Source organism: Accipiter gentilis, chromosome 11 (genome assembly GCF_929443795.1).
Source record: "Accipiter gentilis chromosome 11, bAccGen1.1, whole genome shotgun sequence".
NCBI classification, from domain to species: domain Eukaryota; kingdom Metazoa; phylum Chordata; class Aves; order Accipitriformes; family Accipitridae; genus Astur; species Astur gentilis.
Window position 1 is genome coordinate 11,430,639 of NC_064890.1, and position 17,876 is coordinate 11,448,514.

General features: G+C 34.8%; 1 protein-coding gene across 13 annotated transcripts in view; it reads left to right on the forward strand.

The window, feature by feature from the left end:
• The window catches only part of CACNA2D1 (calcium voltage-gated channel auxiliary subunit alpha2delta 1), a 427,231-nt gene that overhangs the window by 336,106 nt on the left and 73,249 nt on the right, over nucleotides 1–17,876 (forward strand). For all 13 annotated transcript variants that reach the window (XM_049813813.1, XM_049813814.1, XM_049813826.1 and 10 more), the window contains exons 11-12: nucleotides 2,364–2,522; nucleotides 7,537–7,641. In XM_049813813.1, coding sequence (XP_049669770.1) covers nucleotides 2,364–2,522; nucleotides 7,537–7,641 — 264 coding nt within the window. The remainder of the gene's footprint in view (nucleotides 1–2,363; nucleotides 2,523–7,536; nucleotides 7,642–17,876) is intronic.

Here is a 17,876-nt window from a genome sequence, read left to right on the forward strand (position 1 = left end):
CTTATATGGGTATTCTCATAAAGTATTCTGCCTAGCAAGAATCAGTACAGTTTGTTAGCTAATACAGTCCTCAGGAAAACAGCAACTATACCATAAAAATTTCAGTATCTCACCAAAAGACAGTATTAACTCATGAGAAATGAGAAAAATAAGCTCCCTAGAAAAATAAATACAATATGAAGATGACAAGGTATTAGATTAGTTGTGAACTACTTAATGCTCAAAATCAAAATAGTAGGCTTTCTTCTTCAGGTTCTACATACATGCAGGAGTGGCTTGTGGTACAATAATGATATTAGAAGATGAGGCAGCCAAATTCCTGCTTTAAAGTCTCTAGTTTATGGGGCACTTGGACACATCCTTTTTGTGAGAATAAGAAATTACATGTGGAACCGTAATAAGCCAGCATAGCAAACACTCTCTTGATAGTGCCTGGATTTGCTCATTTACAGCCAGAACCCCCACAGTTGCAGCTCTGTGGCTATTTTCAAGAAGGACCTCTAACAATTAGGCTAAGCCTTCTGCTGAGGATGATGCCTTTCTCTGTCAGTCATCTCTGCCATAAGCAATACTGTATTTTCTGTAACACATTTGCTCCTACTAATTCAATAGCAGAATTCTCATTGATGAAAGTGGATGTTTGATAAAAATGGTAGTTCATATTTTGGTTGGTCCTAAGAGCAAGGAGAATGCATCTGTATGCATCTGATTCCAGGTCATGGAAAATTCTGCATACCTCCTAAGCACCCTATTGACTTGAATTGAATTATCATGCATTATTAAAAATGGTTTGATATTATCAATCCCTTCATCCTTTTAAGTTCTGTTCATCGTAAATGTCCTACTGTTACAGTGCAAGTTCATGTTTGCTGCTGATAGCAGTACTCTCTTCTACTTTGTGCCCTGTACTTAGTCATTTCTTTTAGACGTCTAAGTAGTCTGAGCAGTTATTGAAATCCGTGACCTTATTTACCTTATCTTCTATACAGTACTATTGAACTAATTAGCAATATTGGGACTTAAGCCAACAAGGCCTGATTTTTAAGTTATTTTAAGGCTTTGCACCAGGTAGACAGCATAAAATTACATTTATATTTACATTGACTTTCACTGAAGACCCTTAATCAGGAAGAGGCATAATAATCTGTTTTCACCTGAAATGTAAATCAAGAGGTCTGGATTTTGGTGTCTTTAATGAGATGGAGTTTTACAGAGTTTTTTGGACATCTTATTTGCCAGTAAGAAAAAAATCTCATACAAGAATTCTGGATAGATAAAAGAGTTTAAAAATTGGCCAAGACAATATTTTAGTAATATTAGTCAAGAGTATCTTAAATAAAAATCACAGTGTTGCAGTTAAAGGGAGTTTTTCATTCAAATAGGGTTTCACTGTACTGTAGTGAAAAGATTTTCATTCAAATAGAGTTAAACACGGATTATGTGCAGTAATATGCACTTTCATTCAAGACTACAGTCAGAATCATACATGCTTCAGCATGTTTTAAGAGAAATCTCATCTTTGACTTTAGATAGATAGATATAGAGGTAGCTAAAAAGTGAGACGCATTTCTGCATCCCTCTCTCTCTACTGGGACATATATATATTTGTACTTATACATGTATGTATGTATATTTATACAGAGACAAATTTTAAAAAGATCATAAACTGTTTTCTACTTGTGCAGACAGCATTTTGCACATAAAAAAAATTCTGTATATGTTTTTAAATAACGTTAGAACCTCATATAAATGAATTTTTCAGAGAGCAATCCTTATGGATATGTGGGTAAGAGAGCACAAATATGTGTGTTTTCAATACACACATTTGTATTATTATTAACAATATCCTGCTATTAACAGCTATACTCTCAGGTCCTTCCTTTTTCCCGAGAGTATTTTTTTCTATAAGGTATATTTACTAATTGATAATGGTCTGCAAGTTTCACTGTAAAAAAGCAGACTAATATGTGCAATATGGAAGTCACCTGATAATGCAACCAATATTTTTTCTGTGATTAAAAAAAGTAAAATAATTATTTCCCCATGGTTTTCATTTCCCTAACTCTGCATTTCTTAGGTTGATTTCATTATATGAGCTTGCAACAAGATTTCTGAGAATTTTTCCACTGTAATAGAGTTTTTTGGATTGAAGCAAAGAGTAAAGCACCAAATGCCTTTTAAAAAAATATATTTATTGCCCAGTTTTGAAATCTGTAGACACTGCTGGACATTCTCAATGTAGTGGAAATGAAAATCCAGGTGTGACATGCTTTATCTCTTGGATCAAGAAAACATTAGCCTTTACTGCTACAGTACCTAGAAGAGATGAACTGTCTTTAATACTGTTTCTATTTATTTTACAGTTTAACAATAATGCTCAGAACGTCAGTTGCTTTAATCATCTTGTCCAAGCTAATGTGAGGAACAAGAAGAAGCTGAAAGAAGCTGTCTACAAAATCTCTGCTAAAGGAATTACAGATTACAAAAAAGGCTTTAGCTATGCTTTTGAACAGCTGCTAAATGTAAGTATGAAATTCATCTCTGCTGTAAAGTGAAGACGGAGAACTTGAATTTTCAGATGGCCACTGCACGCTCCTCCATTGTGTAACTGACAGAAGTGCAAACCTTTATTTAGCAAGTAAATTTATCCCAACAATATGTTTTTTCTTTGCAGATCCCCCAGCAGATTGCTAAGATTCGTGAATAAATTTGGGTTTTAATGTGCTGTACTGTTTTTACTTCATTCATTCAGCTAGTTTTTCATTTAACATGTGATTCTCAGTTGGCACATAGCTGTGGTAGTGATTGATTTGCAGGTAATTTTAAAATGGAAGGCTCTATTAAATAGCAGTGTAAATGTAGTAAATAACAGTGTTGTTATTTCAATTTTACCACAGTATCTCCTAGCAATGTTTAGTTAACCTGCAATTTCTTACTTATTACAAGTCATAAATAGTCGACCATGGCTTGAGTAGGACAGAGGGGAGCAAATTACTTAGTTAATAGAGGAGTATTAGACACCTGAGAGTATTCCAATTCCTTTCTCTTTCTGATGTATAAAAAGAATGTTTTCCTCAAAAATTAAATGCAATTTCCATGTTTTAATTATGTTGTACTTTCTAACTTGCACCCAAGCACTAGCCTTCTGAGTAGTAATGTTTCCTATTTGCCACAAATGTAGGGGATTTATTAGTAATTAGTTTTAATGGTTTGTGTTGCTTTTTTAAAAAATAATTCTACTTTTCACCTTCATAAAGACTGCATATTTGATCTTTACCTTAGTGTAAATAAAGCTATACCAATTTACAGCAGTTAATGATCTAGCTTAACAAATATGAAGTGTATTCTTTTTATTATTTTTTTTTTTTTAATATACCAGTGATGTCTCCCAGTGTAAAAATCTTTAATCTTTTTCCCTTAATCTGCTGGATTCTGGACTTCAGGGCCCTTTCCTGCCATTGTATATGCAGCTTAGGGCTAGAACTGGTTGAAAACTTTCTAATCTTTGTAAATTTTGGTGGAGGAAAAGAAAATACAATGTTTTCAGGGGTGTTTTCTCAGCCGATCGCTATGTAGATGAGCAGAGGGGTTTGATGGGGAAATGATTGGGTGCCCTCTGCTGATGGTTGTATAAAACTGCAAACAGGATTTTAAAAGCTGTTGGACTTTTTCAGACTAGGCTGAAAGGCATCTCCCCTTTTCTTCATTCATCCCGTGCAGAGGGAACCAGGAGGACACAAGTAATTTTGCCAAACACAGCTTGTTCCTCACAGTATTTGTATTTGCTTAACATTATGTATTACATTTGGTGTAGCACCAGATACGTACTTTGTGTATAGGCAGTATTAAGACGACCTGAACACAGAGGAGGCCTCAAAGTGGACTAGTTTGTAGGACTAAAAAAATTGCTTAAAAAAATAATGGAGATCTGTCTCCTAGTGGGACCTTCTCTCTTGTAAGTGGAAACAGAGATGTGATTAACCTCACATAGTCTCTGCAAGCCTGTAAATTATGGCTGGACATTGTGGATGTGTATATCAAGGGAAAGGAAGAGATTGAACTATGTTATAGAAATACAGTCATCCTCTTCAGATATTGGCAAATCCATCTGACAGGAAGAGAAAAAGGGCTGGTGATGGAATTAGCACTGGACTTTGGTGACAAGACAATATAATATGATAATATAATACAGGCTTAAACAAATAAAAAAAAATATGCTTGGGGATAGTTTCCAGTTGTATATTTATGAATTCAAACAGTCCAGTTGCTTTAAGGACCATGGAAATGGAATATTTTTTAACAGCTCAAATTTTCGTAATAATTTTGTGGGTACTGTTTCTGGATGACAATTATTTCAAACAATTTTCCTGAACACCAAAGTAATATTTCAATTGTGCCATGAAAAACTTACTGATACATTGCTAGATGGAAATATACACTTCAGGTTTTTCAACATACTAATACGAGTGATTATCAATAATCTGGATTCCATCATTTTTATGCAGTATTTTTCCATTATTTACTGTTACATTAACTTGCTATTTCTTTGAAAATAATAATACTTCAGCTTCAGCAATTTAGGAGCTTTTTTCCACCATACTATAATAGCTATGATTTGTCAAAAAATTTACCTTGAAATCATCTCTTCTTGATTTGAGTAGCTGATTTTTGGTTTGGTGTACCTTTTCCTTCTTCAGCGACATGAAACTCATAATGAAAAATGCATTCCTAAAGTGTCGCGTCACGATGTGTAATCCTGACCTGCTACTTAATGAGTTAATTTTAGAGATCTGAAACTTTTATAAAACAAAAGCAATTTTAGGCACAGTATAAAACAGATCATGTCTTGCCTGCTTGTTTGAAAGAAGAAAAAAATAGGCCTTTATCAAAAGAGAGCTAAAAATTAATACGCAGACTCAGTTCCAACTTGTATTCTTCTGTGTTTTAAGCCAAGAAGCCAGTTTTTGTCCCGGGTCTGTGCTGGGAGGGCAGAGACATCCATTGGACTGCTGAGGCAATCTATTCAGAAAAATGATGAAATTACTGCATCAGTTTTGCAAAATCACTTATATTTGCTCCCTGAGCCAGTATCTCTCCATCTTTGTACCAAGGGGGGGAGATGTGTTGTAAAGGCAATTCCACCTTCCTCTTGATCCCTTATAAGAGACTGATGTGTTAAGTTCATTCATCAGGATGATTGGAGCTTATTCATGTTCAGATTTCCAATATTGTTTGGAGGCTAAAATCTTGGAATTTTTTTCCATGACATGACTTCAGTGTCTAAACAGTATAGCGTAAGTAAGTGTCCTTCTGTAAGTACTAGGAGATAAAGAGAAAACACTGCATTTTTCTGATACTGTGTAAGCATATACTAAGTAAGCCATTAGAAAAATCCTGATTTAGTCAGTTAAAACAAAGACTAGCTCGAGTTCCTATTGCCCGTAATAGTGCTCATTTCAAAATCAATAAGAGAGTTTTATATGAGCAGGCTTTGGTCCCCTTCCATGTCATCTCTTGGTTTCTCTCTGATTTTATTTTGGCCCATATATTAAATCACTGTAAATGTAGGTGAGTTTCTTTATTTATGAAGTATCCAACTCTACTTTTATTGCTTTTTTAATATCGAAAAGATTGCAGCCCAAAGCAGTATCTTGTAGGTTATATTTCATAAGCAAAAAAATGGTCATAAATTATTTAATTCCAAATGAAACACTGTGCTGATGAGATTGGAGAGAATATATTGATTTCAAGTAGGTTTTATGTGTTGTTACATGTAAGAAAATCTTTGGACTTGTTTTTTTCAAATTATTGAGTAAGTAGTTATTCACTGAGTATTGAACTACCAGTACAAATCATTTCTGAGGAATAATTATTCATCTGTTAATATAGTGATTGCAAACAAAGTTTTCGTATTTTAGTTTTCTGGGAGCATTGTGGAACTGTGGAGCTGCAATACTGGCGATTATCGGCTGATGTTTGTGGGCTGGCTTTGGTGTTTCAGTCTCTTTATTACAAAAGAACAAGGAATCAGATCAGAGAGTAGGATGAAAGAGGGGAGTGGGATCATCTCATCTGACCAGCCATGTGAAAATTAGTCACTATCCAGTCACAAAGACTAAAGCAAGGAAGAACTGGGTTCTTTGTAAGGATGACTTTCCTATTTATTTTCCTGACTTTATAGTAAATTCATATAGCAAAATTCAGGCGTGTGGAAGAGGAATTTATTTTACTGAATCTTTAAGGGTTTTACTCTGTCACATCCAACTACTCAGAAGTACCGAGATGTGTCTGTCAAGGACCATTTGTATGCAACACAGAGAACAAGGACCACTGGCTATAAAATTCATGAACAATTTGCTTAGACTAGATTCTTAACTTTTAGGGAATAAGGAAAGAAGATGAATGCCAAAGGAGGAGCCTTTGGGTCTTTTAATTAGGAGCCAAAATTCCTATTCACCTTTTCATTGTTCTGGCTGTGGAACAATGTTTTTATTCCTTTTCACAACACACTGCATTTTTCTCAGTGGCTTTACTAGTTAACTTTGCTGAATTAGGAGTCAAAGGGGCTTCTTCTCAATTCTCTCTGTTCCAGGCTTGCTCTCCAGAAATAATGGAACATGCTCAGTTCTTCACCGCTGTGTTGCAGTCTAATTAGAAAAGTAGGTGATTGAGATATCTTAATACTCTAGGCAGCCATATCTTGGCTGCAATATATTATGCAAACCTGATTCTAAAATACTTTTCTAGAAGTTAGCTATTCATTTCAGTGTGTTAAAAAAAAAAAAAAAAAAAAAAAAAAAAAACCAACAAACAACCCCAAAACAGGAAAGAATTAAAGAAGTGAAAGGTGGAGCTTATTTTAAGGAAATATCACAAAAATAGCAAATGCAAAAATATTTCTAAGTTTATAAGGTAGAGGTTTTCAGATGTACCTATAGGATGCCTAAATTATCAGAGTATTCATTTCAGTGGTCAGTGAGCTTGATAGTTTTTGTGAGTAGGAGTCCAGCAGAAAAAAAAAAGAATATTCCGTAATTCATAAGAGAGTCATCCTTCCCAAATTTCCATAAGGACAGTAAGGATAAGAAAAAAAGTAAGGATCAGAAAAGAAAGAGTAAAAATGTTTAGAGGCCCTCACTGTACAAGTCTCATGCAGAACATCTGTAAAGGAGTGCTGTGGGGTTGATGTGATGGGTATGAGCTAAAGAGCTTTCCTTGTGTTGGTGGAGGTGAGAGGAACCACCAGATCCCCATTCTTCTGTGTTGGACTAGATCCAAAAATATTTAAATCTCATGGAACAGAAAAATGGTTTTGTTTTAGTTTTGGTTTATTTTAATTTGTTTTATTTTATCTAATTTATTTTATTTTATTTTTCATTTAGAAGGGAGTATTAAATGCAATCCTGAAAGACTTTGGAATTTTTGCCATTACCATGTTATAGTAGTAAGCATGTTGATATGAAAGCCGTCAAACCTAACAGTTGTTTTTCCATATAGCCTGAAATACAAAAAAGCTTCTCTTTGTACCTCCTACAGCACAGTGTCTCTAGAGCTAACTGCAATAAGATTATTATGTTGTTTACGGATGGTGGTGAAGAAAGAGCACAAGAAATTTTCCATAAATATAATGAAGACAAAAAAGTAAGTGATATATGAAAGATTTTACTACATAAAATACAACAGCACAAAGAGGAACATTTAAATATGGAAGTGAAAGCATTTTTGGTATGTGTATATAGTACTTTTTAAAAACATATTAGTATTGAACCTTAGGGCACTTAAAGCTTTCTCTATCTATAACATTTCTTTAAAAAAAAAACATAAAATATATTTAATATTTTACACCTTGTGACTCATTGGTGTCAAGCAGTACAGAAGTATACCATAAGCCATAAAGAATTAAACTTTTTATTGACATTTTTCTTGTATTAGCGTAATCCTTGCATTATCAAGTGGAAACACAGCTAGTTAAATGGTATGAGATATATCTGTGAATATTTTCTGTGTGTTTTTGTTGTTCATCAGGCAAAGGCAAAACCAGACTTCAAGGTTAGAATCTGAATCTGAATAGATTTGGGCTGGAACAAACCCCCATGTTTTTTTCCCAGTGAGGCTAATTATACGTTTGAATTTCTTAGCCAGGAGTGGGATGGCTTTCTATTGATGAAATTTGAACTGTGGTTCAACCAGAATTATGGGTTTGACATGAGAATCATGGGACAAATTGTATTGTTCAGATTAGATTGGATTATTAGCTGTGCTGGTTTGTGGTTTAAAATTTGATTCTAATCTAACTTCTGGTCTGGCTTTTGGATACTTATAGATGTAAAAACGCATGAAAGTGTGTGTGTGTGTGTGTGTGTGTGTGTGTGAAATAAAGCAGATTTGTAAATTGTCTTCTACATTTCAGTGCAAATCACTATATTTAGAAGATTAATCACTTTCTAAACAAAAGTTAAATATGAGCTGGATTCACACTGCAACTAAGAATTTACTTTTTCTAGTGCTTGGGCATGTCCCTATACCTGGTTTTCTGTGTGTTTTGTTTTTTTTTCAAAAAAAGCAGCTAGAAGTTAGATCACAATTCACCAATACACTTTAGCAGTTGCCATGGATGCTTTTGTATAAAGCAGTGGAAGTATTTTGTTGGAAATCCTCATATATTTGAATTAATCCCTTCAAAAGGAAAACTAGAAATGCATGACACAATTTCCATCTTGAACAGTGATTCCCTCAGTGACCTTGTGTAATCATTTTGTGTCTGCTTTATGATAGTGTTTCACACAGAATGATATGGTGGGGTTTAGTTAATCTTTGTGTCTGAGCTGAAAGTACTTTTTAAACTGACAATTAGGAGGAAGAACTGAAATCATAGCAACTCGTCGTGTGACACACGGCTGTATTCTGAAAATATATGCAGAGATTCCTCTTCAAATTTGGACCTGGTAGCTTTTATTGTGTTACAACAAAAGCCGTCAGCTAAAGGAAATATCTGCGTAAGGCAGAAGATATATGATTCATTTCTTATTGTTTCCCATATAATTTGCCACGTTAGGAGGAAAGTATAGTGAAACATCCAGTCCAAACAACAAAACAGATTTGCAGTGCTGAGATTTGTGGTCTTATTCACATCATGCCTGACAATCTATTATTCTGTGAAGTATAACAAATGAAATGTAGGATTTACTAATTTTAAATGGTTATTTTACTGCATCCTTTAATACTTTAATTTTGCACTTCCGGGGGTTGGGTTGATTTTATATATGCTATTATATATAATACAATACACTCTCACTTTCTTGTTCCCTCTAATGAATGAGGGTTTGGGGGTTTTGTTGTATATAACAAATGTATAATCATGATAATGGTCACTGTATGGATTTCTGATTATTTAAGTATATTTTCTTATATAATTAAATGCAGCACAGATGCAATGCAAGGCAAATTTCCTATACTTGATTAAGTTCTATGTATCTACATGTTCAAATCTTAGTAAGCGCTTACATTTTGTTACTTATCTAATAAAGTACTGCGTTGCTAGATGCCACCCCTTACTGGTTTTCTCCAAGGTGACATTGGAAATATAAGAAATACTAAGAAAGTTTTTGCAGGTATAATTTGAAGAACCATTTGCTTTCTCCTTGTAGTTTTCAATCAGTAAAAAACCTTGTGATATTGAAGGGAAATTTATGGTTGAAAAAATTCTGATGAGATTGAACCGGTAAATACATTTTTAGGAATCATAATAAAACACCCCTGACAATCCTTCATAACATTCTAGTATTTTTAAAAACAAGAATAATACAAAATATGCTCTCTTTAGTAAGACTACACTTGACTCCAGAACAATGACACGTGAGCTCTCTTGTTACCTCTCTGCGTAATTTAATGTTAATCTTAATCCAGTGGAGCATAATAACATAATTGACAGACACATTCTAACATGAAAAATACACATATACTGTTAATTTTGTGAAGGCATAGTCATAAACATAGTGTTACCTTGTTAGATTGCATAGTAGGGTGCTTTCATATAGTAAATGATGAGATATTTAAAGATATGTGCATCTAGATTCTGTTGTCTTTATTGCAGATAATTTATAATTTATTTCACAAATAGCCCATTGAATGTAAGACCGATCTTATAATTATCCGTTGTAGAGAGACTATTCAATGAGTAAGGTGTTAAAAACTTTTTGGTGTTTTACCATAGTAGCAGTTCGTAGTGTAAATATGTGTCAGCTGATGTCTTGCCTGCTCTGCATTTGAAGATTTTTCCTTGTGTTTTCTGTACAGTATATAAAAGACGAATCTTTATTGTCTTATATAACTGTCAGTTACTTCCCATCTTAGGTACACTGTGTTGTAAACTTTTTTTCTCTCGTATGAACAAAAGACTATTCATTCAAATCTATTAATCCTTGTTTTCATCTTCCTGATGTAAAATTGCTTCAGCTCTAAAAATATTTTCTTCTTCATGTCAGTTACTTTGTAATTCCTTGGCATGAAAGAAGCTTCAATAACTTGTGGCCCATCAGGTGACAAGACTTAGTACACTTGTTTGCAGTGCCCTTAGTGCAACCTTCAAGAACTGAAAGAATACAATAAACAATTGGAAACTACTAAAAGAACAGCCTAGAATCTAGAGGCTGGAAAATTGTACTGTTACATTAGGGGGTTTAATCTCTTTGAAACAGCATACAGATATATTTAAAATAATTTTCTGTCTTTACAAATCGTTTACAGTATGAATATGAGGTTTATTATAAAACTTATGTAACACAGTTTTGAGGAGGAACATTCCTATTTTTCATCCGCTTGAAGTGGAAAAATCACAGTTGTGTTTCACCTTTGCATGCCTTCTTCCCTTTATAAAGCCAGATTTTATTGTCACAGATTGCAACTACATGCTGTGCCTGATATTTAAAAACTGGCATGTTTACCTTTACAGTGACATTTGGGGCACTCACATTAAATGTGTGAAATACCACACACGTGCTAAATTTCAGGAATGAAGGTGGTAAATTTTCATTTTATTTGCACTCATACTACAGATGGCTTCACTGAAGATAGCAATATAAATTTAATTGAAAAGAAGGCCCAGTAGGCATTCTTCATCCTGAGAATTTTGAATTCACGTTGAAAATAGAAAACTAACTTCAGCTTTTTGGGGCAAATTGTGCACCCTAAGATCTGTGGTTTGAAGGATTGCTCAACTTACATGAGTGGGGAAAGACCTTAAACATACCTCATGCATTTTCAGTTGTTTGAAGTTTCCTAACATGAAGGAGGTTTGTGGGGGTCAGCTGGCTTGATCTGACCCACACAGGTAGGGTTGATCTGATCCCTCAGGTAGGAGGAGAACCACAAGTTGGGTCTCATGTCTCATTCCCACAGAATCATCTGTCATGATTAATGCAACATCATTTTGTGTAGATTTTTCTGACAATACCATTTGAGAGGAAATGGTAAGCAGAGAAATTTTCCAACAACTCGGTTCCATTACAGATAACTGTAGGTGGTGGCCACAGAACTGCTACAGTGATAGAGGTCCTATGGGAGAAGGCTCCAGCTTGCTGTAACTCCAGTGGGACGCTTAGGACTGGCAGTGACTTCTTCCAGATGGGACACATTCAGCGTGTCAGTAGAATGATAAAATGAAATATCTATGAGAAAGCACTTGCAGAACTTTCCTCTAAACCAAAAATACCTCCTACTGTCATTACCAAAGGAGGGAACCATTTTCTTAATTGGTTTGAATCCATTATGCACAACTGCAAGTCAGTAAAACTAAAAAGAAAACTGTTAATCTAGGCAATGATGTATTAATCATTCTAAACAAGGCTGAAAGTGTTAGTCCTGACTACAAATGACCATTGAAAAAGCCCATGACATTTCTACTTGGGGTTGCCATGGGATTCTCATCAGGTGTTAGAATGAATGTAACTTTCTAGAGTTACTTATAGAGCCAAAAATAGAAACAGCATCTTTCTCAACACTAATATCAGCTTCGAATAGAGCTTAACAGCTATCAAAGTGTACCCCAACAGTTCTTGCATTTCTGAGTGGGTGATAGGCTTGTGACACAGGATATAACATAAAGTAATTAAATTAAGGGTTGAACTGAGCAAAATTCTGGTTTATATCTGAATGGCATGTGGCATAGTTTGATAGATAAAACTGAAGCCATTTTTTTAAGTTTTCTGGATTGTAGATAGTTCTCTGGACTTCTCTACATTAGCCTTCTGTGATCTTTAGACAACCAGATGCTGAGGTATTTCTCATTCCTCCTGATAGTTCCCCTGTGCTGTGAATTTTCTTGGAGTAGTGATACAGGAAATCCCACGTAGAAGAAATCTCCAGCTAGCTGGTTAAACTGGCTCCCTGGCTCCTTCCCTAATCACTTCTGTCTTAAGAGTGTGTCATCTTCCAGCTGTTAATTCTAATTTATCATATGTACTGTGACATGCACAACTGGTAAAGCTAAAATATTTTGGGAGAAACTTGGGTCAGTACTTATAAATTCCACAATCTATTCCTTTTTCTTTCAAAGTAAAAGTGGAAACCATGTTATTAGAGTGCTCACTGAAGAAATACCTTATTCTTAAGGCAAATTATCTATGTTTTGCCTCTTTCTTAGCTCCACTTATTAATGAAGGGCTTGCAACATATCCACTGTCCCAGCTTCTGGGTTCCTAACATGGATTAATGCCACTACATTAATTTAAACACTCCATATCAGCAGTCTTCCTCCTGTGACACTCATTATCCAAATATGTTTCAGTAACAGTCAAGATGCACAATACTAAGCTATGTAAGGTCATAAGTGTGTAAATCCATGCAATAACATACTTTTTGTCCATTTTTTTTTTCCAGTGTGATATTAGGCACATGTTTTTCCCCATAAACCTAAATTTTGAACCACAGTTACCTGATGGTGTCTGAAGCCCTATTCCCCCACTAGGGATCAGAGTACAGTGATTTTTAGGATACTCTTTTTCAAAAATGTCTATATATACTCCTTCCAGCAGTCATCTCCTAAGCTGACGTACTGCTACTGTGTGTCCATGCCCTGACAATGCTGTTGGATTACAGCAGACTGCCACAGCCTTTCTCACACTGTCTTTCACTGACCTTTACCTTTAGAATATAAAACATCACCTCTAAGTTTTTGTCTTAAAGGCTTCATTAAGGAATTCATATCCATTCTATTTCTTCTCCCTTTTCTACCTACTTTTCCATTCAACCGTCACATCCCTTGCGCTGTTCTATATATGTACGTGAGTTTACTGGGCAAGATTGCTGCAGACTTAGGAGGTGCAGCAGAAAGTGCAGCGGGGCAGAGGAGGGTTTATTTTAGGAAGAAGATCTGCATGCAGAAAAGCCTTTTCATGCATGTGTACGCACACACATGTACGTGTTGATACTGAGTTTCTCTTTAGGCTGCGGTTTCATTATGAGCATGAATCTGTCTAGGTTGCCCCGTGGCATGTTTATCTGCTGTTCTACTGTGCAAGATAAAAATCCATGTGGTGGTGTTGAGAACTGCAGGAGGCTAATGAAAGTTTTAATATAGCTGTGTTGAAAAGTAACCTTATCGGTCATATTAGAATCATGCGTATCTGTTACATAAAACCCAAGTAGAAGCTTGTTTCCTTCAGATTTGGCATGGAGGGGGCTATTTGATACTTCTATTTTTGTTGATCTTCAATTCCAAACCACTACATTAATAGTGATTGATTCAAGGTATCACATAGAGGTTGATGCTGCAGATGGCATAAAATGATTAATCAAGGCAACAAGGATAGGGTATCACTTAATATAGAAGGCACATTATGTTTGTTTTGGGATTAAAGCAAGAGAGTCAGACTTCATTTTACTTATTTATACAAACAAAATGCTACATATGGCATAACTGGTTGAGGTTAGACGTCAGAAAATTCGTCCTGTCTCAGTCTCACAATGTATTAACTGTGCATTCATTCTTAAGAATTTGGGATTGCAGTGAAATGCCATGTGAGTTGGTTGTATTCTTCTGTAACTCAAAAATTGGAGGACTGGGACTTTCTGAAATGAGCAGTTCAGTACTTAGGCCATGCCTCATGATGTTTATGTAACCTCTTCTTTAAAGTATCCTATTCCACAGCTTCTGTAGGTATTTACATTCTTCTGTTTCAACACCTACCTGTTTAGAAAGCTTTCCCTAAATTTCCTTAAGGTAAAATAAGCATAGAGGGTTTTTCTTTTCATTTTACATTCATTACAGAGAACAATTAATTCTTGTCATAATTTTCTCTTACATTTTAGGAAACCGTTTTTATGTTGCCACCCTCAACCAACTTCTTAACTTTTGTCTTTTCAACTAAACAAACTAATTTCTTTCAGATTCTCCTAAGTTGTATCTTAAAATCTTTTCCTTCTTTATAATTACCCCTATTGTGTATAAAGGCATGTTATCTCAACCTTTGTTAAAATACACTCTTGAACAGTTAGAGAAACTGAAGGGGTATCAAGAGAACAGCGTATTTTCTATGACTTTTTTTTTCAAGCAGCACTTAGCTAAATACATCATAGAATATAACTTGCCTTTTTGGAACTGTTATTTGGAAATGTTATTGAGCCATATTTGGGTTTTGCTTCGCTCTGAATCTTTTTTTCCCTAACTGCTGCTTTTTATAGGTAATCTTCATTTTCAGATTCTGTGTTTGATTTTCTAAGTATTTTTAATCTTACGTTGCATTAGGCAGTTTCTTCTTGTATGTTTAATGTACTTGTCTTCATGAATTACCAGTTGTCTTGTAATACTTTATTCTTTAGATTATCTTCCCACAATACTCAGCTAGCTTGTTCTCTGACTTTGTTGAAGCCTGCCTCTTTATCCTTGTTTTACTGCTGTCACACCTTCCTTTCATCGAAACAAAAATGACTTCTTGATCTTTCACTCAAAAGATCTTCCTTCTTCTTGATTTTCAGTTAATTCCTCCTTAAAATTCAGAAATAAATCTTAACTGTTCTTGGCATCTTCTAGAATAAGAAATTTTCCTAACCCGCTACAAGATATTCAGGAATTGTGTCTCACATCATATTGTTTTATCTTCATGAACCTATATACTTAAAGTTATAAATTTTTCTATGCTTCTGGTGTTTATTGAAGGAAGTGCCATAAGTAAATGAGAACTGACTGTAATGAGTGCAGCTATAGAGAGAGAAGATATAAGTTGTTATGCTATAATTGCCACAGAAGAGAGATTCACAAGTCCTATTCGTTTAAAAACATAAGAGTAGAGAAAATGTAAAAGTTAAGAATTGGTTTCTGCAGATAGAGAAGCAAAACTGGACACGCGGGGGGGGGGGGGGGGAGTTTGATTATGAAGACTAAGAGATGCTTTTCTATAAAATTACGTGCTATATAGTCATGATTCTCACATTTGTGAATTCGCTGAGTCTAGAGTTTTCCAGAAGTTAGCTTTACAACATTGGTATAAAAGCGCAGCTTTCTGGGAAGAAACTGCAGAATTTGTCCACTTAATAGAATAAGTAATGTAACTAAGCTAGCACAACTGAATATATTTTTTAAAAGAATTAACTATTATTAAGAGACTCTAAAACTTGATAGAAATCTTAGTTTCTAAATGCTGCTTAGGCCAACCGGTAGACAGGTGTTGAGTATTAGCTGAGCATTAGTCCATTAGTAAATGGAATTGTTTCAGATGGGATGGGACATCTTGGAATGAAAAGATTTGCTGATGCACTGGTGGAAAAAGCAGACAGAAATATGTAGGAGGCTTTATACTGGGGCTCAAAGGGAGAAGTTACAGAATGGGAATCTCTGTAGTAGGCAAGAGAATAAGGGAACAGCTGAAACAAACAGATGGTGGCACAAGATGTATGCATGCAGCAGCCTAAACAGATGACAGGTTAAGAAGGCAATTAAAATTTCAAGAAACAACGTTACAGTCCATTCAGATAACAAGAAATATGTGTTTATATATTCAAGAAGCATAACAGAGGAAAGGGATATGAAATGGGAAATTAGAAAGCATACATGTAGGTGTACTGTATACTTCACTTAAACAAGCAGAAACCCTGTGCAACTTAAATGTAAAGTGTTAGAGATTACTGCAGATGCTGTAAGGAAGGGTTGCCTTTTAGGGGAGAACACCAGTACCTGAGATGGAGGAACATTGTTTGAGAAATCTGATTAAGAGTAAGAATTATTATATGTAATTAACAAGGCCTTTTTGTATAGTATTTTGTAAAAAAATATTTCAGTTCCGACAAAAAGCAAGAAAAAAGTCATCTCTCAAGTAAGGGATGAGTATTCTGCTGAGAAACAAACAGAAAATACCTCAGTGTCTACTTAGAAAGTGACTTGGGTTCAAAATCCTGATTAGACTCAAAGGCTAAAACCTGCTCTGTCATATCTCCAGGAAATCACAGTCACATTCTTTAATCTTTTGCACTATACAAGATAGAATTTAATATACAGAATTGAATGTGCTATACAGAATAGATTGTCTTTAATAGAAAAGTAAGAAAGTGACTTTGCAATCTTGTACTTGTGTAGTTATGGAAAATGATGTTCGAGTATGAACTTTTAATTATTTGGACTTTAGGTTTTCACAAACATTTTTATAGGTCTTATTCCAAAAAAATAGAGAAAAAAATTCCCCAAATTTAAAAAAAAAATAAAAATCTGTTATATTTCACAACAGAATCAGGCCCCGTATGCTGTCTTTGAATTCTTAGTCTATTATGGGTCTCCATTCCTCTGTTTCTATATTAAGCTACTATTTGAACTTTGTAATTTTAGTTGAAGTCATGTTCATGTTAGCCTGATATCAAATTCAAAATGATGTATTCAGTGTTTACTGAGGCTTAGATGGGAATTCTGTGCTTCCTAATCTCATTATTAGTCACGTGCAAAAGAAGACTTTTAATCCATACTGACCAAATAACCTGGAATGCAAGCTGCAAATGTATTTTGTAATAATTCTGATTTGCTTTCTTTACAAATGATTTTATGAAGCCACCTCTTTGCAGGCAATTAATTGTATAATGCAGAGTGGCTATATTGTATTCTTGATCCTACATGTAGACAGGAAAAACAATAACCTCAATGCTTTCTTATGCAAACTTAGTCTGTAGATGCTATTTTATTTGAAAACAAAACCAAGGACAAAACCAAACCCCTGTAAGTCAATATTTTGTCTATAATAGATTTCTCTGTAAGAAGCATACTTATAAATAAGGCTGAAAACCTTTTTTTTTTTTTTCCCCAACAAAAAGACAGAATCTGTGAGAGGTGAGTAAAATTCATTTATCTCACGTCATAGGCTGAAAAATGGCTTATACCTTGTCACCTAAAGCGTGTTTTAACTAGAATGCATTGTCTCTGCTCTTCTCTTTCAGCCATTGTGTATGCAAAATTTACATCTAAATTTACTAACACCCTGTTACAAACTGTTAAACACACCACGGTTATATACAATTCCCAAGGTTGTTTTACCTGTAGATTGCGTGTAGGATCAGTTCTTTTTTTTTTTTTTTTCTGGAAATTTAATTTATTTAGCTGATTACAAAAGAAATGAAAACGTGTATCATTCGGTATAGGAGTGAACTGTGTCATGATTAATTTTGTTATTGTTAAACCATCCATAGGAGAGGTGGTATCTATAAATCTGTACACGTGCAATGTTTCTCATAGGCAATCCTGAGATTTCAGGTGCAGTTTGGCAAGAAGGACAATGAGCGAGCATGCACAGCGATTGCATTAATTGCTAACTGTGAAGGACGTTCTCTATTACATGATTGTGCATAAGACTAAGTCTTTCAGCCATACTAGGACATTTGCCAGCTGCTGACAGCAGGCGTCG